General features: G+C 38.0%; 1 protein-coding gene across 2 annotated transcripts in view; it reads right to left on the reverse strand.

The window, feature by feature from the left end:
- Positions 1–501: 501 nt before the first annotated feature.
- Positions 502–26186, reverse strand: part of PRH1 (proline rich protein HaeIII subfamily 1) — a 245644-nt gene continuing 219959 nt past the window's right edge. Inside the window, exons 1-4 of one of the 2 annotated variants that reach the window (XM_063593350.1) lie at positions 13519–17947; positions 12427–12462; positions 11595–12064; positions 502–10441 (exon numbers count right to left, since the gene is read on the reverse strand). In XM_063593350.1, the coding sequence (XP_063449420.1) occupies positions 11613–12064; positions 12427–12462; positions 13519–13582 (552 nt within the window). In that variant the 5' untranslated portion in view covers positions 13583–17947 and the 3' untranslated portion in view covers positions 502–10441; positions 11595–11612. Of the gene's footprint in view, positions 10442–11594; positions 12065–12426; positions 12463–13518; positions 17948–26186 lie in introns of those variants that run through there. The other variant, XM_063593349.1, reaches the window with a different exon arrangement.

Here is a 26186-nt window from a genome sequence, read left to right on the forward strand (position 1 = left end):
GTTAAAAAAATTGTTAACATAAAAAAAGAAAAATCTAAACTCCACCAAAAAAATTTAGGACTATTCAATAACATTGCAGGATAAAATATCAATATGCAAAAATTAGTAGCATTTCTATATACTAGCAATAACCCAGCAGGAATGAAAAATCAGCTATGAAATTCCCTTTACAAAGCTATAAAAAATTAATTACTCAGTAATACATTTAACCAAGCAGACTGATGTTTACCAGCTATATGACTGAAAATGTCAGGCAATCATATTGAGCTTTTGTTTTTTCATCTGAAGAGTAAACATAATGCAAGGAATTATTAAAGGGCTACCATAGGAATAAAAGAGCTAATGATATAAAACATTATTAGTATTATTAGTATTGCATAGTATCTACGCAATAGTGTAAGTCAGAAACTGAAATGGCAGAAATCTACTTTTAATAACCATTTACATTTAATGTAATTATTGGTATTTTTGAGCCATTTTTGTTTTTCATATTTATACTACTTTTGATTGTTTTTCTTTTTCCTGATCTATGGATTCCTTGAAAATGTTTTTTGATTCCATTTTAGTTGATCTGTAAATTTTTTGCGTGACTCTCTGTACAGCATTGTTAGTAGTTGCTCTGTGTTACATTATGCATACATAGCTTTTCACAGCCTAGTGCTGTGCACATTTTACCCTATTCAGTAAAATATGGAAACCTTGCTTTCCTGTCTTTTTAACTGCTCCCACTTTCCCACTGTTTGTAACAGAATCATATTAAATATATGTCTATGTGCATTTAGTGCCACAGTAAATTTTGTCATTTTTGCTTTGACATAAATTTATTGTCTTCCAGGTTTGCAGCTCAGAAATCTGAACTGGGTCTCACTGCGTTAAATCCATGTCTCAAGGCTGAGTTCCTTCCTGGAGTCTCTAGAAGAAAAGCTCATTATCTTGCCACATTCCTTGGCCCTCTTCCATCTTTAAAGCTAGCAATGGCCAGTTGAGCCATTTGAAACTCATGCAGAAAACGTGAGAAGGAAAGAAAGATATTGTGTGTTTACCTACTTTGTATTTTCAGTTTTTGTTTTTGGCTTGTTGTCATTGTTGTTGTTGTTGCTCATTCTTGTTGTTGTTGCTCATTCTTGATGTTCCAGAAAAATCCTATTCTATTTTTTCCTTTATGATTAGTGACCTTCATAGAACCATTTTATAAGATAGGTCTGTTGGAAAGAAATTCTCTTAGATTTTTTTTTCTGTCTTCTAAGAATGCCTGTATTTTCTTTTTATTGATGAGTAGTTATATTGGACATAAACATCTGGTTGACATTTTTTTCCTTTCAGCACTTTGAATATTTTAGCTACATCCTATTGGTTATTCTGCTCTCTGGTAATAACACCACTGTTACTCACATTGTGTTTTCCCTATAGCTATGGTGTCATTTGTTTCTTGCTGCTTTCAAAACATTTCTTTTAGTTTTTAGAAATTTGACTGCAGTGTTGCTTGCATGGATTTTCTTGGGTATATTCTGGTTGGCAGTTGCTCAGCTTCTTGCATCTGTAGGTTTATGCCCATTGCAAGTTTGGAGAATTTTCAGCCATTATGTCTTTGAGTTCTCTCTCAATAGCATCCTCATTGTTCTTCCCTTCTGAAGCTCAGATTTTATCATTATCACATTATTTGTTATAACCTTTCTTGTTCATAATAGTATTTAAAATTTTACCCTGTGTTCGAGTATACAGTTTCTATTAATCCAGCCTCAAGAATACTGACTCTTTCCTCCATCATTTCCTTTCTGTTAGTGATCACACCAAATAATATTTTATTTAATTTTTTACACTACATATCTCAGTATCAAAATTTCTATGTCATTATATTATATAGTTTCTTTTTTCTGCTGGGAATTTTTTTTCCATTTAAATTGAGAGTGTACACATTGACTTCATAATGGATGTTTGTAACACCTGCTTCAGTGAGATTGAAAATCTCACCGTTTTAATATCCAGATTGTTTCAAGGTTATCATCTCTTGATTATTTAACTCCTTGAGAATTGGTCGATTGTTTCTGATTTTATAAAGTATGTTGAGTAATTTTCTATTTTATCCCACACACAGGACTTTCTCTGTTTACAGTACACAATAAGTTCAATGAAGGAAGTTTTGGACATTGGAGGGTAGAGGCCTTCTTGCTTAATTGAGATCCACTCACTGGTTCAGATAGCAGGGGATTTTGTCCCACTAACATTTTTCTACTTGGAGCTTCTGCCTGGATGATCCTTTAGGGCTCTTACGAGATAAAACTATAAGTATATTTAACATCATAGCATACATAGTGTGCACTGAAGGAGTCCCAAAAAATTCCTATTCACAAAGTCTTTTTTAGTTTTCTTTTGTGCATCATTTGCTCAAATCTCAATTGAATTTGAGGACTTCATTTTCCTGTCTTCCCTACAGTAACAACACAGTTTAACACCTGCTTAATTAGAGTCTATTACAGTACCCGGGTAGGCCTGCTGTCTTCTGACTGGGGATTTATAGAAAGTGGATAATACGGCTGAGGTAAAATCAACGACTACAGGCCTGGCGAAATGGCTCATGCCTGTAATCCAACTACTTTCAAGGGCAGAAGCGGGAGAATTCCTTGACACAAGGAATTTGAGATATGCTTGGGCAACATAGTAAGACCCAGTCTTTATAAAAAAATTACAAAAGGATCCTGGCTCGGTGGTTTGCACCTGTAGACTCAGCTATTTGGGAGGGTGAGCTGGGAGTATAGATTGAGCCTGGGAGAGCAAGGCTACTGTGAGCCATGATTACGCCACTGCACTCCAGCCTAAGAGAGAGAGCAAGTCAAAGTCTGAAAAAACAACAATGAAAACCACCCAAAAAACAAAAAAGACTAGGGCCACCAAAAAGGCTTTCTTTTTCACTTGACTTCTTGCTCCAGGGTTTACCTTTTTAAAGTGCACCTCCCAGTGTCTAGGGAGTCTACAGACTTGGAGTCTCTTCCTTTCTTGCCTCGGTATCACAAGTGGCTCCATCCTATATCCTTCAGCACTCCTTCCCCATTTCCCACAGAGCCAAGTAGCATAGTGATTTGAACACATATAAGCAATTTTAATCCCTACCCTCCTTGATGCTTTACAAAATTTTGGGATGGATCTGTAAGGCTTTTGTCTCATTCAAGTCAGGGATATCTCAGGCCCAGCTCAAATCCTTAAAGGAACTGAGATCAGAGTAGAGGAATAGAAGTGATAAGGGAGATATGTATAAAGTGTCTTCATGCAAGTAAACAAGACACATTTAATTTCAAATTCAAGCAGTGCAGACATTGCTCAAAACCAATTGAATAAACATTTGAATTTTAGGTCTCCCCAAAGGTCTGCAACAGTGATGGAGTATCTTTAATTCTTCTACCTCTTGTTCTCTATGGAAAAAAGCAAATGTAAAGGTGTCATTTGGTAAGTTTGTTTCAATTCTACCATCAGATACTCAGTTTTCAACCATTTCCCTATCCTACTCATTAATGAACAGCATAAGGGAAATTTTCATACATTTTGGTCAACATACCAGCTATTGGTGTGTCCTTTTTACATTAACTGAAGAATAATAAATAGTCTTTACGGATGTTACGAGATTACAAAACAAAAAGCATCCAAAGGATCTAAATTAGGGTGTAATGTGGATGCCTAATGGTTTTCTATCAGAACTCTCACCAACTGCCCTGTTTGATGAGAGAAATGAGCAGGAGCTCTGTCGTGGTGAAGGACTCTGCTGAAGCTCCCCAAGGCATTTCTCTACTAAAGTTTTGGCTTTCTCAAAATATTCTCAGAATAAGCATATATTGTCCTTCTCTGGCCCTTCAGAAAGTCAACAAGCAAAATGCCTTGAGCCTCCCAATAAACTCTTACAATTACCTTTGCACTTTCCTCATCCACTCTTCTTTGACTGGAGCACTTCCACCTCTTGGTAGCCATTGCTTTGATTGTGCTTTGTTTCATGATTGTACTGATAAAGCCATGTTATATGTGCTGTCACAATTCTTTGATGAAATGCTTCAGGATCTTTATCCCCTTATTTTCAGGGAAACTTCTTCTCTTGTCTGTAGCTGCTCTGGTTGCCACAGTTTTGGCATCCACAAAGTGAAAAATTTGCTCAACATTAATTTTTCAGTTAGAATCATGTAAGATGAACCAATTAAAAAACCTGAAGGGTTGGCTATTGTTTGTACTCTTAATCTTCATTCCTCTTCTATGGTGGTATCAACAAGATACATTTGATATGAATACTCTGTCACTGTAGACTTGAGGTTCAGCACCATCTCATCCCTTCTTGAAATAATGTATCTACTTGTGAACTGCTGATTTCTTCAGCCATTATCCACATGAACTTTTCAGAAAGCATCAGTGGTTTTACCTTCTTTCATGCAAGCTTAACCATAAATTTTCTATTTGTTTTCACTTTAATTTTAGAAAAATGTATTTTTCTCTTATAGGGGATGTTTTGAAACTCCTGTCTTATTTTTCATTATTCCTTGAAATAGCTCCTATTCAGACATCTTGCAGCATATCAGTTTAGGTTCATTTTGATGCCAAAAAATGTGGAATCCTTTTATGGTATTTCTTAATATAACATACATTTTCATGAACTTTTTAAAGACCTACTACATTACAGGAAGGCCTTTCAATAATATAAGAATTGCTACAGGTAACATTGAATTTTCTAGTTGATTAGGCAGATTAACTTTCTGTTTTTCTGCTGACACAAATAGTGATGTGGGTTGAGAAGGAATATAATACCAGTGGTCAAATATTCTGCAGCTATGTGGAAAGTCAAACAGTTGCAACTAAGTGTCACATGCTTTAAGGGAGTCATAGAGTAGCTGCTTGGGCCTAGCAGGTGCCCTGATGTTAATAGGATGATTGTCTCTGGTTTCACCAAACATTACTTCAAAAGAGTTACTGGACATGAGCAGTTTTGCCTAGGTAGCTTACAGTAGACTTTCAAGTAGGTAAGAAAGGTCAGAGAGAATGAGCAGAGGTGAATGCCAGTCAGATGTGCCTCTTTGAATGGGTAGCTGAGGAAGTTCCAGTCCTGGTGGGAGGCAAGCTTCTCCTTGTCTCCTGAGTCCAGGAAGAGAACAGGTGATGCTTCCATATATCACTCAACTCACACCCTATTCCTGACCCTCTCTAATGTCAGAAATGAGTGAGAGAGATTTGTGTTTCAGGCAAGAATAAATATTGGGTATCAACCTACCAGACAACCAAAACAGAGATTACCAAAGAGCTGAAGGAGACACTGTGACTGACTTAGAATGGAGTCAAAGCCAGGAGCAGGACTGCAGCAGGCGCTTAGGTATCTGTACAGGAGTCAAGGACCTCAGCAATCCACCTGTCATTTCAAATGAATGTAAACATACCATGTACCAAGTAGAATCTTGATTTCCACCTCCTATAACCTGTTCTCTTTAATATCAACAATCATTAATTTCAGACCAAGAAACCAGAATATATTGAGAAACACATCAATGAAACAATACATTTCCCAGAACTAAAGGTTAATTCTCCATATCGAAAGGGCCCAATGATTATCCAAAAGCCCAAATTTAACATTTTCAGGGCTCAGTGCAAGAAGACAATTAGTGGCTAACATACTCCAACTCCTAACAATCACACATTATAAAGCAAGCTAGACTCTAGGTTTAGATCACATTTCCATGTAAGTCCTTCAGCCTGTTGCTTGGAGATTGCTCATATAAGCTGGCAGAGACTAAAGGTGTCTATGTTTCCCTGTAACAATCCTGACCCCGCAATCTGAGAGGTGGGAGGAGGGGGGCACAGGGCTGTCTGCTAGAGAAGCACACTAGACATTGGGCTGGAGCCCAGGACTGATCTGCCCAAGCTTCGAGAGCCCCTGCCGGGCATGTTATGCTCCCCTATGCCTCACTTCTGAGTTTGGACTAGTGGCAATGTCTACACAGCTCCCAATGATAACCCTACTGAGCATAGGACTGGCAGAGAATAATAACCAGAATATACAAACAAACAACTCAAAAACAACAAAATAGTCCATTAAAAAGTGAACAAGAGATAGAAATGGACATCTTTTCAAATAAGACATACAAATAATCAACAGTATGTGAAAAATACTCTATATCACTAATTATCAGAGAAATAAAAATCAAAACCACACTATCACCTTACCCTATTCAGAATGGCTATGATTAAAACAAACAAACAAACAAACAAAACAGATGTTGGGATGGATGTGGAGAAAAGAGAGCTCTTATACACCCTGACTGGAAAGTAAATTAGTATAAACTCTATGGAGAACAGTATGATTTCTCAAAGAACTAAAACTCGATTACTATTCAATCTAGCAATCTTACTACTGTATCTATGCAGAGGAAATGAAATCAGTATATGAAAAATAAATCTGCACTTCTATGTTTATTGAAACACCATACACAATAGCAAAGATATGGCATCAACCTAAGTAACCATCAATGGATACTTAGGAAACCCTAAGTATGGAAACAATGGAAACCCATCAATGGGTTTGTAGGTAAAGAAATCGTGATATATACAAAATGCAATACTACTCTGCAAAAAAAAAAAAAAAAAAAAAAAAAAGAAGGAAAGAAATCACTCCTTTTGTAGCAATACGAATGGAACTGGATGTGACAGATAATATGCTATGTGAAAAAGGCCAGATACAGAAAGTCAAGTATAACATGTTGTCACTAACAAGTAGGTGCTAAAATGTGTTTACATAGATATAGAGGGTAGAACTATAGACACTGAAGCCTTGGAAGAGTGAGTGGGTGGGAGGGAATTAAGAGTTAGACATTAATTAGTAAATGCAGTGTTTGTTATTCTTGTTATGGAAACCCTAAGGCCATGATTTAACCATTATGCAATGTATACATGTAACAAAATTACCTTTGAACCACATATATTTATAAAAATAAAGTTTAAAAATAAATTGAGGGTGACCGGGTGCGGTGGCTCACGCCTGTAATCACAGCACTTTGGGATGCCGAGGTGGATGGATCACGAGGTCAGGAGTTTGATACCAGCCTGACCAACATGGTGAAACCCCGTCTTAACTAAAAATACAAAAATTAGCCAGGCATGGTGGTGCATGCTTGTAATCCCAGCTACTCAGGAGGCTGAGGCAGGAGAATCGCTTGAACCTGGGAGGCGGAGGTTGCAGTGAGCCGATATCTTGCCACTGCAGACCAGCCTGGGTGACAGAATGAGACTCCATCTCAAAGTAAATAAATAAATAAATAAATAAATAAATAAATAAAATTGAAGGCAAATTTAAGCATATTTTTTCAAAAAAGAAGAAGAGGGAGATGGAGTAGGAGAAATAAAAAAGAAGGAAGAGGAGGAGAAGGAAGAAAGAAGAAGAAAAAAAAGAAGAAGGAGGAGGAGGAGGATGAAGAGGAGGAGAGGAAAAAGAAGGAGGAGGAGGAGGGAGAAGGGAGGAGAAGGAGGGAGGAGGGAGGAGGGAGGTGGGAAGAGTGAGGAGGAGAAGATGACAACAAAGAAGACCAGTGTGGCCATAGCTGGATCAATTAGGTATAGAGCAGTCAATAAGTTCAGAGACTGGTAGGACTCTAACCTAAGGAACTTGACCACACTCAAAATTAGGATTTTGTTCTTATGGTGTAAAAGAGGGGCAAATGCACTAAAAAAGACACATGTGTAATATGATTATTAAATAGTTACAGTGGGGAACTGTTGAGAAAAAATAGATTTGCAATTTGGAGTGAGGTAGAAATGAGGCTTGCTTAGATGGGCAGATAGTGATGATGGTGCTTAAAAATGGCTGCAGTAGAAACGTAATTGAAGGTTGAACTTTAAAATAGTAGCATAGAAATAGTAGCATAGTCCATTTGACCTGATGTAATGTGATGTATGAGGAAGAGTCAAGAATGACTTGCAGTTAGCTAAATCACATTGATGAATATAGATGCTATTTACCAAGATGAAACAGATTTGAGAGACAATAAACTTGTAGCTGCAGGAGGGAAGCAGCAGAGGTAGAGGAAACCATAGGAGACAGTGAGACATCCCTGGAGATTTTGATAAACTGTTCCAAAAAGAAGGATATGTTCAATAGTGTTACATTGCTCAGAGGTCAAATGAGATGCAAGAGTGAAAATGGATTCCTAAACTGACTGGAATAAAGGTCAAAGATGACCGTCACAAAATTGGAGTGCAAAGTATGAAAGCCTGTATAATGAATGTGAAAGAAAAATTGGAGGTGAGTGAATGGAGGAAATACTATAGTCATATGTTTCGAGAACTGTGTAATAAGGAAGGCGGACAAATAATGTCACAGTAAGGAAGCATTAAGAGCTTTAGGGAGACCTTAGTAAAAATAAGAGATGTTTCAGCAAGTTTGTGCTGATTGAAATAATCTCGTAGAGCATACAGGTAAGATTCAAAAGACAAAAGGATCATGCACAGAATCAAAATCCTTGATTAGGCAATGAGATATAAAATCAAGTAGGAAGGGAAAAGATAGAGGCAAGGAGGCTTCACCTAGGATAATAGGAGAGAACTCAGCCCCAGCTGCATGTGGGTTGGTCAACTTGGTGGCTGTTGTGGTGAGATCATTCTGTTCTGATTGTTTTTGAACTTCTTAGTGAAAGCACTTAGGCTATCAGTGGAGACAGTGGCAGTTTTCTAATATTGAGCCGTCCTCACCATCCTCTTTCAACATGGTGGATTATTTTCCGCACAGCATTGACTTGTTTATTTACTTCTGAGTATTTTTCCTTTGCAGGTCTACTTATTTTCATTAATGAGCCTCACAGAATGAATTCTGAATGTTTTTAACCTTTGTTATAAATTAGAAAAACTTAAACTAGAAATATCTGTTCCTAGTGATTAACAAATTCAACATAAGAATTTTCTGTGTTCGTTGACATTGGAGATGACACTGAAAGTTGCTTGCAGAGAGTCTCCTATCAACATCATTCATTTCTCTTAGGTTATTTTATATTCAATTTTTCTGAAACTTCTTGAGTCATATTTGATAACTTATGTTAAAGTAATATTAATTTCATGGAAATTTTTATATCAGAAGAGTTTTACATCATGTTATCTGATTTTTTCAAAATTTTACACATCTATGATTAATTTCTCCCTCTCATGTCTGAAGTTTGTATTGTTTTCTGTTTTTTTAAATGAAATTATAAGATGTATGTATCTTTTATTTTTGCTTAAGAACTAGACTTTCTGTCTGTTATAAATTAGATTGCTTCTCTGTTTTATCATTCTAGATATTTTAATTTGGGTGATACACATAAAAAATTGACATTATGCAGGCAATATTTCACTATATTAACTAACACATTCATAAGCTCTTAGATTTCAAAAGCCTGCATTTCTAATTGTCATAATTAAATTTCCATAAGCAGATACTATTTTTTTTAAAAAAAAAAACCTAATTAGAATTTTACAGGCCTGATAAGAAAGAAAATGCTAAAAAATATATGAATACTCAATGTGTTCCTATTTTGTTTGAAAGCCTAGAAAAAAACAATATCAGAGACTATTGTACTTAGATTTTTTGGACAAAGAAATCTTAAGATTTTTAACTTGGGAGCATTTAATTCCTCACAATTTCATGTCTGCTGTTCTTTCCTAAAATCATTATTGTGAAGCAGACATGACTATATCCACTAGTTTTTCATGTATGTGATCTGCTTAGTCTTCATCCTTTAGGGGAGCCATTTTGATTATTCAAAAATTTAGAAGAGGAAACTTAGGCTCTGAGACTTAAGTAGCTTCCTATGAGTCCAGAGTTAGCAAGACAGAGTTCTTAAACTGCAATCTGAGAGATTCCAAATTCTTTGCCCATTCAAGTCAGGCTGCCTCTGATGAAATCCATTTAGGTTTTCTTAAGAATAGTAAGACTCATAGGCAGGGACAGAACTGATCAGTGATAAAATATGGGAAAATAGGTCTAGTGGCTTCTGGGGAATAGAGGCATAGAACCATACTCATTTCCCTAGAAAACAAAATCGGTTACTTTCGAACTTGTTAAATTTTCTCTCAGCTTCTGGGATTTTCTTTCATTGGTATTGTTTTGCTTACATTCATAAGCTGACTAGAATATCAAGAAATGACCTGAAAATAATGGTACAACTTAAATTCGAGCTATAGAAGACAGAGAAGGAAAGAAACAGTGGAACTCCTTCCCCAGGTGGATGACTTAATAAGGATAAGGAGGAGAGAAGCTTGCTGGAAACATCAAGGAGAAGGGGTCCTGGATGTTCTTACAATGTGGACATGGGTCTCAGATTCTAGAGTCCCAAACACTCAGAAAGAGACACCACCAGCAGAAATTGCAAGCTGATTGTTTTATTGGTATACTGAAGTTAGAGCATGATGCCATGTTTCACGGCATTTGAAACACTGTTATCTTCTTATTCACTTCCTGAAAAAGACAAGCAAACAAGGAAGATTACAGACAACACTTGACATGGCAGAAAATGTCTAATCCCTCACTGGGGGTTACTGCAGTGATGGAGATGCAAGCCCCTACTCTTGCCCTCTATCCCTTCTACAGCCCCCTTCTCCTAAGTAATATTTTCTTTGTTCACTCTTTAAGCCATTGCACATAATGTGATTTAAAGTGTTGCTTAGATGAGAAAGAGAAACAATTATTGTTATGTTGTTCATGCTTTGCTGCTGTTGGTTATGTAAGGGCTATTTTTACAAAGATGGGCACTGCAACATATCATATAATAGTGAGAATGTGAATCCAGCCTTAATATCCAGTGACAGGGATTGGTTAAATAGATTACGGAACAACCAAACAACAGAATAGTATACAATTGTAAAAACAAACTAACCAATAAACACTGAGGAGATCTAAATGAACTCATGAGAAAGTTTTCTAAACAATAAATTTTTCCAGTGAGTAAGACACAAATCTGAATATACAGTATGGTATAAGTGCTTGTAATAAAAGCATTATATATATTTATGTAGCAATATATATTTCAAAAAGTAGATTCCAAAGAGTAAAAGGTGGGGGTTTTGAGAAGGATAGAAGGGAGGAAAGATGAGTTAGGCTCTTACTATTTAGCTCTGCACATTTCGGTTCAGTGAGATTAGTTTTTGTTAGCTTAAGCATGTATGACTTTAAATGTAAGTATACTAAAAATGAGATACTATTTTACAACTGAAAGTTCAAGGACCACTTAGCAGGAATACTGTACCTGAAAGCCTGATGTGAGGCAGGACTGAGCAAAGCATGTTCAGGTGAAAACTTTAAATGGGAGTCTGAGTTTGAGGAAAGAAAATAGAGAGAGCCAAAGGGGGAACATGGTTCTATGTCCTCATTGTCAACCCTACTTAAGACATGTAATTTGAAGATAGTGATTCTCAAAATCAGAATGGCCTTCAAGAGCTTCTGTAAAACACAGGGTCTTGATACTCTATACAAGAATATCTGAATAACAATTTTTAGAAATGTGTTCCAGGACAGGGCAATATTAACAGGTTTTCAGAGGATTCATTGGCACAATGAAGTTGGAGAACTGTAGCAGTTGGAGCCTTTGATGGATAATAAACTGGAATCGTACCTGTCATTGAATCCTAGATTACTGAGGAGACTGCCCCTGTGGAGGTCCTTGGGGGCGGCCCCCTTGGGGAGGTGGTCCCTGGGGCTTTCCAGGAGGAGGTGGGGGAGGACCTTGCTGATGGCCTCCCTGTTGGGGTGGTCCTTGTGGCCTTTCTCGAGGAGGACGGGGATGGCCTCTCTGTTGGGGTGGTCCTTGTGGCCCTTCTCGAGGAGGAAGGGGATGGCCTCCCTGTTGGGGTGGTCCTTGTGGCCCTTCTCGAGGAGGAGGGGGATGGCCTCCCTGTTGGGGTGGTCCTTGTGGCTTTCCCTGAGGAGGTGGTGGACCTTGTTGCTGCTGGCCTCCTTGTTGGGGTGGTCCCTGCTGAGGGCCATCATCCTGGTTTCCATCACCAGCAGAGGGTTGAGATTGCTGTCCTCCCAAAGGTGGTCCCTGACGCTCCTCATCTAGGAACTGCTCAGAGTCTCCTCCATCTGTGTGAGTTGAAACAAGAAGAGCTGAGCTCATGCTGGAAAACCCTCCTGTCTTCATACCTCTCTGTCTTCACCACACGGCCGGCCCCTCTCTCCCTGACCTGCCTCTCAACTCCCAACCTCCCCCCTTCCCAAGGCTTCCTAATTAGAACTCCTCTTAATCCACATAAGGGTGATGAAAAATCGAATTTCTTTACTCATGGTCCCCAGAATCAAGGTTGGGAGAAAACTGTTTATATCTTTGGGGCATTGGTATTAGCCAATTCCTGACAAGAAAATGGTGATAAGAAGACACTGGAGAACTGATCAATTTTTCAGGGAAAAATGGAGACAGAGTTTACTGAGAATTTATTGGGATTTACCTGATATTACGAGGGGAACATCTTCCTGGCTGACATCTAGAAAAGAAGTACAGGATGATGGGAAAAGTTACTTCCTGAATCATTCAAGGCTCATAGTGTTCTACGAGGATAAAGGACCTCTGATCACACCCTGTGCATCCCCTTTGTGATCTCATCAGCCACTCTCTGATGCTACCGGAAGTGGAAGAAGACGTAAGGGAAAGCAGGATTGTTACTACACTGAGCGTCAACCAGGAACTCAACATAGAAGGGCCCCTGTTTGTCCTCTTTTGATTCCCCAAGCCTTGATGAGGAATGAAGATACAATAGGTCTTCTGATCCTCGGCATGAGAATTCTGCAGTCCCATCTGTTTTCTCATCCTCCTTTCTTCCCTCCACTTTCCTCCTCTATAGCGTTTGCCTGTAAACCCTTAGCGCTTATTTAGTTAAACTGCTCTGAGTATTTCAATGACATATTTGGGTATTCTTCTGCCCTCTTTCATCTGTAAATATGTTGTTTATGTTTGCAAGCTTTCTCAACAGGAGCCACCAGACATAGCCACTTGGATATAATCTTACACATGCCATTCCCAGCACATTGAAATACTACATTCAGGAGAGAGAAAAATGACAATGTTTCACTCTGGTTATTCTCTAACTCCATGTAGACAGAGACAAGTGTTTACCCAATTCTCTGCCTCGGCAGTAGCTCTGACATGTGTTTATCTCCTTCATCAATGCTCATCCACTGTCCAGCAAGGCCACCATCATCCCTGTCTACTGGGATCAGTACAGGATCTTCACAGCTGTACTTCCCTGAATCTGTCTTGCATTCTCCACATCCTTCACAGCAGTCCCATGTCTCTATAAATGCAAATCTCACTCTCTCACACCCCTAGTACGAATTCTTTATCGGATTCTATTTGTGCAACAAATAAACTATGAGGCCTTGATGAGGAATGGAGGTACAATAGATCTTCTGATCCTTGGCATGAGAACTCTGCGGTCCCATCTGTTTTCTCATCCTCCTCTCTTCCCTCCACTTTCCTCCTCTATAGCATTTGCCTGTAAACCCCAATCAGAGTCACAATATCTTCCCCCAATTCATCTTACCTTCATCTAAGTCCTGAGCTGAGCTGAAGGCCAGCAGGGCCACTGACAGCAGAATCAGAAGCATCTTGCAGGAGGCTCTGGTGTCACTCCCAACTTTGTGCTGGGAGAAACGTGGCAGCTCCCTTTATAAAGACAAGCAGGACTATGGCGCATTTGAGCTCCCTACCAGGTGGGCCTCCTCGCCTCAGAGACTGGGTTCTGCTTTGCTTACTTCAGGTCAAGTGTATCCCTCATTTCTTCTGGGACTCTAGCCCAGCAGGAAGGGTTGGGTAGGATATTGTTTGTGTCTAATTCCTAAAAGGCACAACTTGACTTGGACAAATGTTTTGACGGAACTGTGTCCAAGCAGTCGGCACAGTGTCAGGATTGAACTTTAGACATCTTTTGGTTTTCAATCTGTTTGGAAAGACTGCTATTCTGCTTTTCACTGTGCTTTTCATTTCTGTGTATGTGAGTTTGTGTGGGTGTGTCGGGGGGTGGACACTGATCCTACAGCTAACAGTGAAGATGGCCAATATCTCTGACTGTTTTGATAGCCTCTTTCCATCTCTCATGATGTGTGTGCGTGGATATTTTCACATTTAGCTAAATTTTTCATGTAACAGAGATGGTCTTGCTTATCTGTGAGATGTGTGAGGACAGCACACTCCCAGGCACACATATATGAGAGAAAGGTGCTCGCAGCCTGCTCAGGCTACAAGAATTGTCCAAACTTCTGTGAATCTCACTACACTCAGGCAAGCCTTGGTGCTATACAACACAGGCAAGCTAAAATATTTGTATTTTAAAAATATCTTTAGGGTTTATTAAAGCAAAACTGAACACAGAAACCACCAAGGAATTTCTAGACCTGAACAAACTGAATATATGGTTCCCTAAGTGAGCCACACGATGTCATATAGCTAAGACCTCCACTTTCTCCAGAATATTCTATAGAATTCATCCTCTACTTTATTTCTTCTAATAAATATTGTAATTGTCATCACTGATAATTAAATGGCCACAATTATACATTCATCTAAGGTAATTTGTAATACCTGTCCAAGCCTCAATTGCCTTGATTGGTCTTCAGCTTTTACTCAGTAATTATGTCACCTGTTTCATCAGAGTGTTCTTTCTCACCGAGGATTTTTATCTGTAATATTCTAATACTCATTCTTTCTCATTCCTTTTCTCGCACTTATTTGTTGATATTTTGTATTCTGAGTCTACATTGCCATGTTTACTTTTCGTCCTATATCTTTTTTTTTCTCCACAAAGGTGTCCTTTATTTATCCTTCTAAGTAAAGCTGTGTGGTACTCCTCACTACCTTTACTTTCATTTTTGTCTGTATAATTTGACAATAAAAAATTAAGTTTCCAAAAAGCCCTGTCAGGGTCCTGGTTTGGTTGCTCTCTCCTCAGCTGCTGATTGCTCTGTGATACCTAGAAATTCCCTGTTCATCAATTCATAAAATATACTACTCAGAATCACCAGCTGCACTTTCCATTTCAGACCTTGAGTAGGTCTTGTGTAATTTTTCACTTTTTGTGCATGGTTAGTCTTTATTTGAGGATAGCTTGGTTGGAGGCATGGCTGAGAAGCCAGATGACAGAAAATCATAAAGACAAGGCCCTAGACAGGTGTGCATGAGTGGATCCTGTGCTGGGCATATGAGGGTCTGGTATGGCTCTTCTGAAGAGTTGCAGATAATAATACAAGAAGGCTTCCTAGTAGATTAGATTTTGCTACAGACGACATTGTTCTTGTAAGGGACCCAGGCAGATTGGTATTTTCCCTGGAATAAATATAGACCTATTTCAGGGGGGAATGCATTCTTAATTGGCAATTCTTCTCTGGCCCTGTGGGAAGTAGATCAGCTCTAGCTGGGCTTTATGAGTTGTATCTCAGGCACAGAGTAGTTGCTTGAGCCCAGCAGCTCCCAATGCGTTATGGAGATTATTGTCTCTGGTTTCACCAGGTACTGTTTCCCATAGGACCTGGAGATGTGCAGTCCTGCCTCGGTGACTTCAGGTCAACCATCATGTCAAAAAGGAAGGTCAGAGAAAAGGAACAAAGAGGAGTGCCAGGCAGATATTGCCTGATGATGTGGGGGACTGAGGAAGCTGCAGGCCTGGTGCAAGACAGGTTTCTCCTTGGCAGCAGAGTACAGGAAAAGAACAGGAAATCCTCCTAAAGGTCACTCAGCTCAGGCCTGCTCCCTAACCTGCTCCAATGTCAGCAATCAGCGAGAGACTAGTGTATCAGGAAAGCATAAATATCAGCTATGCTCTCACTAGACACATCAAAAACAGAGGTAATGGAAGACCTGAAAGGGACACTGTCTGTGAGTGAGGGTGGGTGAAAGGGAGAAGCAGGACTGCTGCAGGAGCTTGGGTACCTAGAGGTGGGTGGCAGCCCTCAGCACCACACTCGCCTTCTACTATAGATGTTCATATTCTGAGGCCCTGAAGGGCCAGTCTTCAACATATGAAATTTTAGGATTCATCTCTCATAACACATCCCAACATTTTCTCGGTCACTGACTGGTGTTTACCTAGTGGTTCAAAAATCCTCGCTCCCTCCAGGAACTTATGCATTAGCCGATCTAATTGCCTCCACTTTCAAAATACGTCCCAAATATGACCACTTGCCTGATCTTTACTAGAAGGTGATTGTTCAGCCATGATGCTCTCTCCTGGAGGACTTTACCAGCCTCCAGCTGGTCTTGGTAATGTTCTTCCCCCAGCTCATCCCATATCAGTTCCCTCACAACAATCAGAGTGATCATTTAAAAGTAGAAATTAGGTTATATCACATTTGTGCTTCAAATCTCCTGTTTTTTCTTCTGCACTTGTGATAAGATCCAAATTTCATGCCTCAGCTCTTTCACACCCACATGCCTCACTCTTTTGAAAACCAGGAAGCTCTCTGAATGGAACAGAAAGTAGAATCTTCTTCGACTTCACCATGCTCTAGTTTGCCTGGAACACTAAAGATGGTTTGCCAGGAAAGATGAACATTGGCAGAGGGAATAAACTTCTCTGAGAGTCAGTGAGTTTCATTGGGTCGCTGTGGTCTGGCAGTGTTATGAATTGGCAGAATTATTTTATTAATTGCACCAACAAAGCATTCTGATAATACAGTTAGCAAATAAACGCAATAGTCTCTGAGACTTCAACTTGCTTTGACTTCTCTAAAAAGTTTGGTGACACTATTATGGCCAATTAACTATTAAAAATATCTTCTATATTTTTAAATTTGATGTTAATGGTCCATAAATACATATATTTCACAATTAATTTAGCATATTTCTTTTTTTTTTTTTGAGATGGTGTCTTGCTCTGTCACCCAGGCTGGGGTGCAGTGGCATGATCTCAGCTCACTGCAACTTCCACCTCCCGGGTTCAAGCAATTCTCCTGCCTCAGCCTCCCAAGTAGCTGGGATTACAGGCCCTCACCACCATGACTGACTAATTTTTTCCCATCTCTACTAAAAATACAAAAAAAAAAATTACATCTAAAGAAATTAAGTCACATGGCTAAGGTCACTGTAGTAAATGAGGAAAAATTAAGTTGATTTTCTCTTCTCTTTGTAATTCCAGTTTAACCGGATGTTGTCGATGTTGTTTTCAATTTAGAAAATATAGCAAATTGTTCATTAGCCATGAGTATCACTCTGCTATCCACCACTTTCTAAGAAGGCGCTTATCTTTAGAACAAGGCTAACACTAAATTACAGGAAATTAAGTAATTGTGGCAAAGTAGAGAAGCATAGTATGTATAATGCGTCTTACTCAGTTAGATCCACCTGTCAAGGCTGAGTCCCTTTCTGGAGTCTCTAGAGAAGAACCCATTTTTTGTCCACATTCCTTGGCCCTCTTCCATCTTCAATGCCAGCAATAGCCACTTGAGCCTCCCATCACATAGCATCACGTCGCCCTTGCACTGACTCTTCTGCCTCCCTCTTCTGCAGTTAATGACCTTATGGTTACATTGAGTCCACCTGGATAATCCAGGATAACCTTTCTAAATTCAGGTCAATTGATTCGCAAATGTAATTTCCCTTTGTCATGTAAGTTAATATATTCACTTGTCTGAGAATTAGGAAGTGTGTGACTTTGGGAGGCTGTTAATCTTCATAGAACACACAGGATGGACACCTTACCCATCTAGACCTGGTTTGGCTCAGTGAGAGTTGGAGAGACTCACCCAGGCTTCTTCCAGATATTTGCATGAGAATATGAATGAGTTTATGTATAATTAGTTGTTATACAAATATTTGTGACTTAAAGTATATATCTATGCAAAAGCGTAAATCACAAACTGAGATGGCAAAAATTTACTTTCAATAACCATTGACACTTAATGCATTTTTTGATATTTTAGAGCTGTCATATTTTTTGTTTTTTATTTATACTACTTTTGATTGTTTTCTTTTTCCTGATCTCCTATGGGGCCACTGAAAGTGTTTTATAATTCTATTTTAGTTGATCTGTATAATTTTTGAGTGTATCTCTCTGAACAGTGATTTTAGTGATTCTTCTATGTTTTACTTTACATGTACATAGCTTATAATCTAGTGGTGTACACTTTTTACCAGTTTTAGTGAAGTATGGAAACCTTACATCCCTTTATAATTTTTAGGTCAAAATGAATTTATTATTTTTCAGTTTTGTAGGTCAGAAATCTGAACTGGGGTTCACTGAGTTAAATCCATGTGTCAAGGCTGAGTTTCCTCCTAGAGGCTCTAGAGAAGAATGTCATTTTTCCACATTTCCTGTCTCTCTTCCATCTTCAATGCTAGCAATGGCTGGTTAAAACATATGAAGAAAACTCAAGTGAAAAAGGAAGACATATTGTGTTTGCCCACTTTCCCCCTTTCTGTTATTTTTACTTCATTCTTGATGTTCCCCAAATTCCTCTTCTATTCTTTCCTTTATGTTTAGAGAACTTCATTTGGCTATTATTTAAAGATAGGTTTGTTGGAAAGAAATTCTCCTAGGTTTCTAGCTTTTCTTTTTTCTTAGAATGCCTGGATTTCCTTTACATTAATGAAGGATATTTTTATTGAACATAAACATCTGGTAGACCATTTCTTCTTTTGAGCACTTTAAATATTTGTGCTCCTTTCTACTGTTATTTCTGGTTTCTGGTGATAATAACCACTATTATTTATATTGCATTTTCCCTATAACTATGATGTCATTTCCTTCTTTCTGCTTTCAATATTTTGTCTTTAATTTTCAGAAATTGGACAATGAATTTCCCTGGCATGGATTTCATTGGTTGTATTCTGGTTGGGATTTGCTCAGCTTCTTGAATCTGTAGGTTTATGCTCTTTGCTGTGTTTGGAAAATTTTTGATCATTATTTCTCTGAGTCCTCTTTCAACATCAACCTCTTTCTTCTGCTTTTCTGAAACTCAGAATGCATGAATAGTACATCATTTGTTATAGCCTTTCATATTCATGATATGATGTATAATTTTTTCAATTATTTTACCCTGTATTGTTTAGAGCATATAATTTCTATTGATCCAACCTCAAGAACACTGTCTTTCCTCCATCATTTTCTTTATGCTATTTATCATGCCCAATAAAGGTTTTTTAAGACATTATATTTTTCATTTCTAAATTATCTGTTTTCTTAATTTATAATTTATAATTCCTATTTTTCTGCTGACAAGTTTTTCCTTTCCATTCATTTTGAGTGTCTACCTTGACCTCATGAAGGATGGGTACAACAGCTCCTGTAAAGTCTTTGGTCATTTTAATATCTAAGTCATTTCAAGGTTGTAATTTCTTGATTGTTTCATTCCTTGAGAAATGGTCGATTTTTTGTGAGTTGTTTTGAGTACATTGAGTAATTTTCTGTTTTATCTTGCACAGAGGGATTTTCTCTTTTTGCAATACACAAAAAGCCCAATAAGGGTAGGTTCGGACATTGGAGGGTGAAGGCACTCAAGGTAAATTATGCTCCACCAACTGGCTCAAATGGCCAGGGAGTTTGTCCCACTAACATTTTTGGTGCTTTTCCCTGGGTCAATCTCTCTGGCACTTATGAGATAATATTTTAAGTATTTAATATCACACCATACATACAGATATAAAGACAATAAAAAGCAGTGCATCGAATGGGTCCAAAGGGCCCTATTCACAAAGTCTTCCTAACTTTGGTGTGTGTGTGTGTGTGCACTGTTTGTTCAATCCTCATCAGTTGAACTCAGGCACTTCTTTTTCCTTTTTCTTTCTAAACCTGCTTGTTAGAGGCTGTCACAGTAGCCAGGAGGCCCTGCTATCTTCTATTTGAGTATTTATAGAATGCAGGAAAAAAGAGGGTAAACTATAAAGAACGACTGTAGGCCTCCCCGGTGCAGTGGCTCATGCCTGTAATATCAGTACTTGGAGAGGCAGAGGTGGGAGGACTGCTTAAGGCCAGGAGTTCTAGACCAGCCTGGGTGACATAGTGAGACTCCTCTGTCTTTACAAAACACTAAAAAATTATCCAGGCATGATGGTGTGTGCCTGTTGTCCTAGTCATTTGGGTGGCTGAGGTGGGAGGAAAAGAAGGGAAGGAAAGAGGAGGGGATGGGAGGGGAGGGGAGGGTTGGCTTTTTTTTTTTCCTCTTGGCTTCTTGCCCTTCTTTCTAGTGCACCTCCCAGTAGGGTCTCTTTTGTATTTCCTCACATGCTATTGTCCTCCATCCCTCGGCACCCCTTCCCCCAACCCCCAGAACCAAGTAGAATGGTGATTTGTGCACATATATCCAACAGGGCTATACTAATTTGAGTCCCTACTCTCTTTGAAGCTTTGCAATATGTTGGGATGGTTCTGTAGGGTCTTTGGTGTCCCTTGGGTCAGGAAGATCTCAGGCCCAGCCCGAATCCCTAAAGCAATTGACATCAGAATAGAGGTAAAGAAGTTATCAGGGAAATATAGAGAAAGTGTCTTCAGGCCAGTATGCAAGACACATTTACTTTCAAATAAGCATTATTGCCACTACTCAGTGGTTAACTGAATAAGCATCTGAATGTAACAACTTTGGGAGATCCTTAATCTTTTCACCTTTCCACCAAAGGCCTGTAACAACTTTGGGAGATCTTTAATCTGTCTACCTAATGTTATCTGGAGAAGACAGCAAAATCTAAAAGTGTCATTTGGAAGTCTGTTTCAGTTCTACCAGTGGTACTCAATTTTCAACCACTTCCCAATCCTCCTCATTAATGAGCAACATAATAGAAGAATATTTATTTACCAATTACAAACATTTTAGTCAACATGTTAGCTACCAGTTCCCATGGACTTTCAGCAAATCCTATTAATCAGCTTGTAGGATCCTTCACTTTCTCCTCAGAAGGCCAGGTCTTTGGGCTGTGTTCCATCCTTGTTGCCAAAATTATTATAAGCTAACAACTTAGCTTGTCACTTGTTGTACTTGCAGAAGGCAAAAGATGGTTTATTATTCACTGAAGTACTAGCAGTAGTCAGAGGAATATCATCGTACTATTTCTTCAAGCTTCAGTCCCCTCACAGGGATAAGATTAGAAACTGATGTTACATGTGCATATAGTGGTGTCTATCAAAAGAGAAATCTCAAAATTACGAAACTCTAGTCTTAAAAACTTTGATCACTGTGAGTAACCTGTCCATCTTGCCTTCTGAGGAAGAAGCTTTACACTGGAATGTAAGCAAATATCTCTGGAGAGAAGAAGAAGAAGAGAAGAAGAAGAGTCTTTATCTTTAAACAAATCTGCCTTCTGACCAAGAGGGATACCCTATTTCTAAATCCCAAGGCTCTGCCATGACCTGGTCTTGGGCAAAGTGAACGAGACTCCTAGGGCACAAAACGTAAAAAGGCATTCAATAGGTTGCAGGGCCCTAAAACCAAGTGGCTCCTCAAACTTTGCACCCTGCGTGCCTTGCTCACCTGATCCTAGTTGAGACCCTTCTGTTTGCTCATCAAACGTACTGTTTGCTCACAAGATAAGAGCTAGACGATGCAGAAGTGCAATACATTCATGGAGAATTTTTTTCCCAACATCCATTCCCAAGATCAAGGTTACACAGTTGCCAAAGATTGTAGAGTATTCTGAATATATCATCTATTTTCTTCCTGGACAGAACTAAATCCATAAGAAGTAACTTTTTAAAAAAATGTTTCTTTCTTTTGCATACAATTTGTTTTTATTTTAGATTGAGAGATGAGTCCAGAGGTAAGGGGGACAGGAGGAGAACTGTGACATCAGGGATGACACTACCTTTTGAGAGCACTGGAGCAGTTAGAAAGGATTGAAAGGAAAGTGAATAATCTTATTTCATAAGGGGTATGTCATTTTATGATTCAAATTAAGTCTGTGATTATCACTTAGCAAAATCGCTAAAATCATTATCAGAATATCCCATATCATGATAGGAGGAAGAAAAAGAAGTAAAATCTAAAATCGTTATGGAGGTAAATAGAAGACTGCCATAAACAAGCTATCTACAGAATTATGGGGCTTAGGAATTCACAGTACCCTATAAACAAGAACACAGCTTTGAGAATTTCTATACTCTAATTTTTAAAAATGAAGTATATTTTGTGAATTTTTCATCCACAAATTATTTTAACTGGAAGCCATCACAGCTCATTAATCAGCAATTGGTGAAGGACTAAAGCAGCCCAAATCATTCCTGTCTCAAAGTAAGGCCTGCTTGGAAGCAAGTGTGAACTGGGGATGTATGTGCAGAAATCAGACCCTAAGTATGGTAAGTTGGACATTTCAGAGATAAGGAAGGCAGCTGGTGTGTGTGAAATCTTGTATCAATAACTGATTTTATTTTTTCAGTCCTAATTGCTATTATGGAATTTGTGCTTTTCATTATTACATCTTCATAGAGCATGATTTTTAACTTTAGAACAATTTACATTTTATGCCGGATAATTCTGTTGTGAGGGGCTGTCATGTGCATTGTGAGATATTGAGCAGCATCCTTGTCCTCGTACAGTTACCAGGTAAAATACAGGGTGTGTCAGTTCAATTTGAATTTCAAATAAGCAACAAATAATTGTCATTGTCTGTGTATCCAATTATCAATGCTGCAGGTCTGTAATTGGTCCTCCACAGCACACTTACATTATGATGTAAACTTATATTATGGTTATCACAAGTAATACTTATTTATAAATTTATTCTTCTTGTTTTTTCTTTTGTCTGAAATGTAAATTTAACTAGGCCTCCTGTATTTTTATTTGCTTAATCTGTTAACATTACAATAGATGCCAGCAGCATCCGTCCAATTTTAACTGAAATGTCTCCAGGCATTATTAAATGTCCCCTAGGGGGCAAAATTGCCCTGTGTGGAGAACCACTGTCCTAAAGAGATTTCATCCTTTGCACATGGAAATCTCATGGTCTATTCTCTGGATATTTTAATTTTATTCACACATTTAAAATTTCGTTTTAGGCCTGCAATGTCCAGGTTATTTTTCTAGGGTTTACTTTTTGTTCTATCGATTACTATATAATTAACTTTTTAAAATACTTTCTGGAATGTTGAAAATTTGTCTTTTGACTTTACTGCTGAAAACTATATTATTTGCTTGCAATATGTTCTTTTTTTTCTTAGAGAGAACATAATTGTTCTTCAAAATCTGCTTCCAATTATTTCATTTTAAGTATTTATTACTGTTACCTTAAACTTGCGATTGTTTTCTTTTATTTAACCTGCTATTTTTACATGCTTTCTCATTACATTTTTAAGAGGAGATGTTCTTATTAAATTCAATTCTGTAAACTGATTGGTTATCCCTGATTTGTTTTTCTTTTCAAACCTTTATTTATTTTTCTTTCTTTACACAGTGACTTTCATCAAATGAGATCCTGTATTTGTTACTATCGTCTTGGCCTTCTATATTTTTATTTACTAAACCTGATAATTCTACACTAGATGCCAGCAGCAGTCCTCCAATTTTGCTTACTTAAAATCTTACTGATTTTTTAATATGTGTCCTTGCCTTCCTTACACAGTTAACCAACTGAGTAAAATTTTATTGTTACTCCGAAGATTCAGATTCTAGAGTCCAAGTCTGTTGTAGATGGTCAAGATTGTAACATTTTTGATGGTCAAGGTTGCTTAGTGTTTTTAACTGAAAATGACTGAAAATATTAATAGAATATGGCTTATATTTGGAAATAACTCTTAGTGATGTGCATTTCGATTGACTTTGTTTCATATCCTCAAAGTTTTCACTAAGCTGTAGACTCTACTAACTCTTTTCATTTGAGTTTTCCTTTCTAGTTTTAAATTATCAATTGATCATCATTTTTAGGATAGGAACTAAATCCCTATGTGTTTGTACATATAAATCTGATTTTATATACACTCTATACACATACATAGATATTATAATTCTTGATGTATTTCTATTCTATTCTAATGCTTATGCAACATATTAATAAAATTTAAAGATAGAGTAATCTATTATATTGTTTACAGTGCCTAATGTAAAATGCGTTTTTCAATATATTAGAATTTTACTATTAAATACATAATCTCCATATATGGTGCAAACAAGGTAGCAATCTGTTCTGCTTAATTTAAATCAGCAAGTATTTTCGATAATGCTCAATATATCATAGAACATAATGAGAAAATAAGAGGTAGGTGAAAGAGACAAATGTGTAGCCCTCCTGTTCTTCTTCCTTTTTTTCTTTCTCAGAATATCATCACTCATATCAGGCATGTTTATAAAAATGAGAGATTATGTCCTTTTTGGCATACTTCATCTTCTTCAGGACACAGAGAGAAGCTTGCTTCAGTTTGCTGTCCCGTAAAATTAGAAGAAATGAATGGCCAGATGGATGGAAAAATACCAGCACACTACTAAAAGTCCTTGCCGCAACAAAGTCTAGAAGAGGACAGGCCAATGTTAGTATGATACTGATGAAATAATGCACAATAAAGAGGAGTAGAAATGAAATTATAGCTTTTATAGGTTTTACATGGGCTTCTGTGCTGGGATCCCTAGAATAAATACCATGTAGCTTCATCTGCCTGGTGTGGCTCCATAAGGAGAGGATTAAGAGAAGAATGGAAGCCAGTGTTTCCACAAAAGGAAGGATGAACATCATCTGAAGGAGAAACAGAGAAGTGAAATCATGCATGGTATCCATATAATTAAATGTCAAGTTGCCTTTTATTGTTACCCGTTCTTAGATTAAACTATTAATTATTATTTCCTTCAAAATGGAAGTTGTGCAGAAAGAGATTGTTGCCTCTAGTACAATAAAGAGAAGCACCTTGTGAATTTTCCATTTCATCCAGAAGAAAATGGGGTTGGAGAAGTTGGCTACCTTGAGGAAATAGAAGACACTGAGGCAGGTGGTACAGGACAGGCAGAAATAGCTGGATCCTGTCCAGAGAATGTCAAAACTTACTGCAAGATTCTTAGAATCAGGCATTTTCTCATAGCCTATATTGAAAGAGATAGCTAAAATTGTTATCTGCAGGAAACATATCCTGGAGATGGCCAAGCAGTTGAGAATAAAATCAATCAGGGAGACCTTTCAGTTCCTGATTCAGTCAATGATATTAACCAATACAATGAATCAATTTCCCACAGTCCCCATTATGAATTACACAACAAGAATTATTATAAACAGTGTCTCCCAAATGCTTGACATGCCTCTACATAGTGAATCTCTGCCTTCAATACACCATTGGCTGATTGATTCCAGCTGCACTGTTATAGATTTATATATCCAAAGGAGTGACATCTTTCTGTTTTATTGATGGCCATTGGTGGAGTCTGGAGAGATCCAAGGTGTGCTCTAAAATTAGATTTCAACTAAATTGTAAAATATACAAGTTTTTTTCCCTTAAGGGTATCAGCTAGTGATTTTCAAGGCAAATATTATATTCCCTGCTACTATTGACTCTGGTTGTATTTTACATGGAAAGTTCTGCATTCAAATTTGAACCCTCATTTGTTAACATGCAAAACTGAAGTAGATTCTCCTTTATAGTTTTACAATGCCACCTTTTGCTTAAAAGTTATTCATTTGTATGATGTATCCCTTTGATTCATCTACCACCCTGGGTAGAAACTCTAAGCCCCCATATAGAAAAATGCAGTATATATTTAGAGTTTATGATCAGCATATTTCTTCATTATCAACCTCACTAATGCAGATTATTTATAAAATATGCAAAATTTAAGAAAATGGAGAAAACTGCTCTCTGATATAATACCAAATCTTTTAGAGCGTATGGAAGTTTTAGGCCAGGCACGGTGGCTCACGCCTGTAATCCCAGCACTTTGGAAGGCCAAGGCAGGTGGATCACCTGAGGTCAGGAGTTCGAGACCAGCCTGGCCAACATGGTGAAACCCTGTCTCTACTAAAAATACAAAAATTAGCTGGGCTTGGTGGCGTGCTCCTGTAATCCCAGTTACTCGGGAGGCTGAGGCAGGAGAATCGCTTGAACCCAGGAGGCAGAGGTTGCAGTGAGCCGAGATCACACTACTGCACTCCAGCCTGGGTGACAGAGTGAGATCCGTCTCAAAAAAAAAAAAAAAAAAAAGAGAGAGAGAGTATGCAAGTTTTAAAACATACGATACATACTTTGGCACTTCTTCTATTGATATCTTAGGAGTCTGTGTACTCTGTCCTTAAATCTAGAATGGTTTGTGACTAATTCAACTA

Source organism: Pan paniscus, chromosome 10 (genome assembly GCF_029289425.2).
Source record: "Pan paniscus chromosome 10, NHGRI_mPanPan1-v2.0_pri, whole genome shotgun sequence".
NCBI classification, from domain to species: domain Eukaryota; kingdom Metazoa; phylum Chordata; class Mammalia; order Primates; family Hominidae; genus Pan; species Pan paniscus.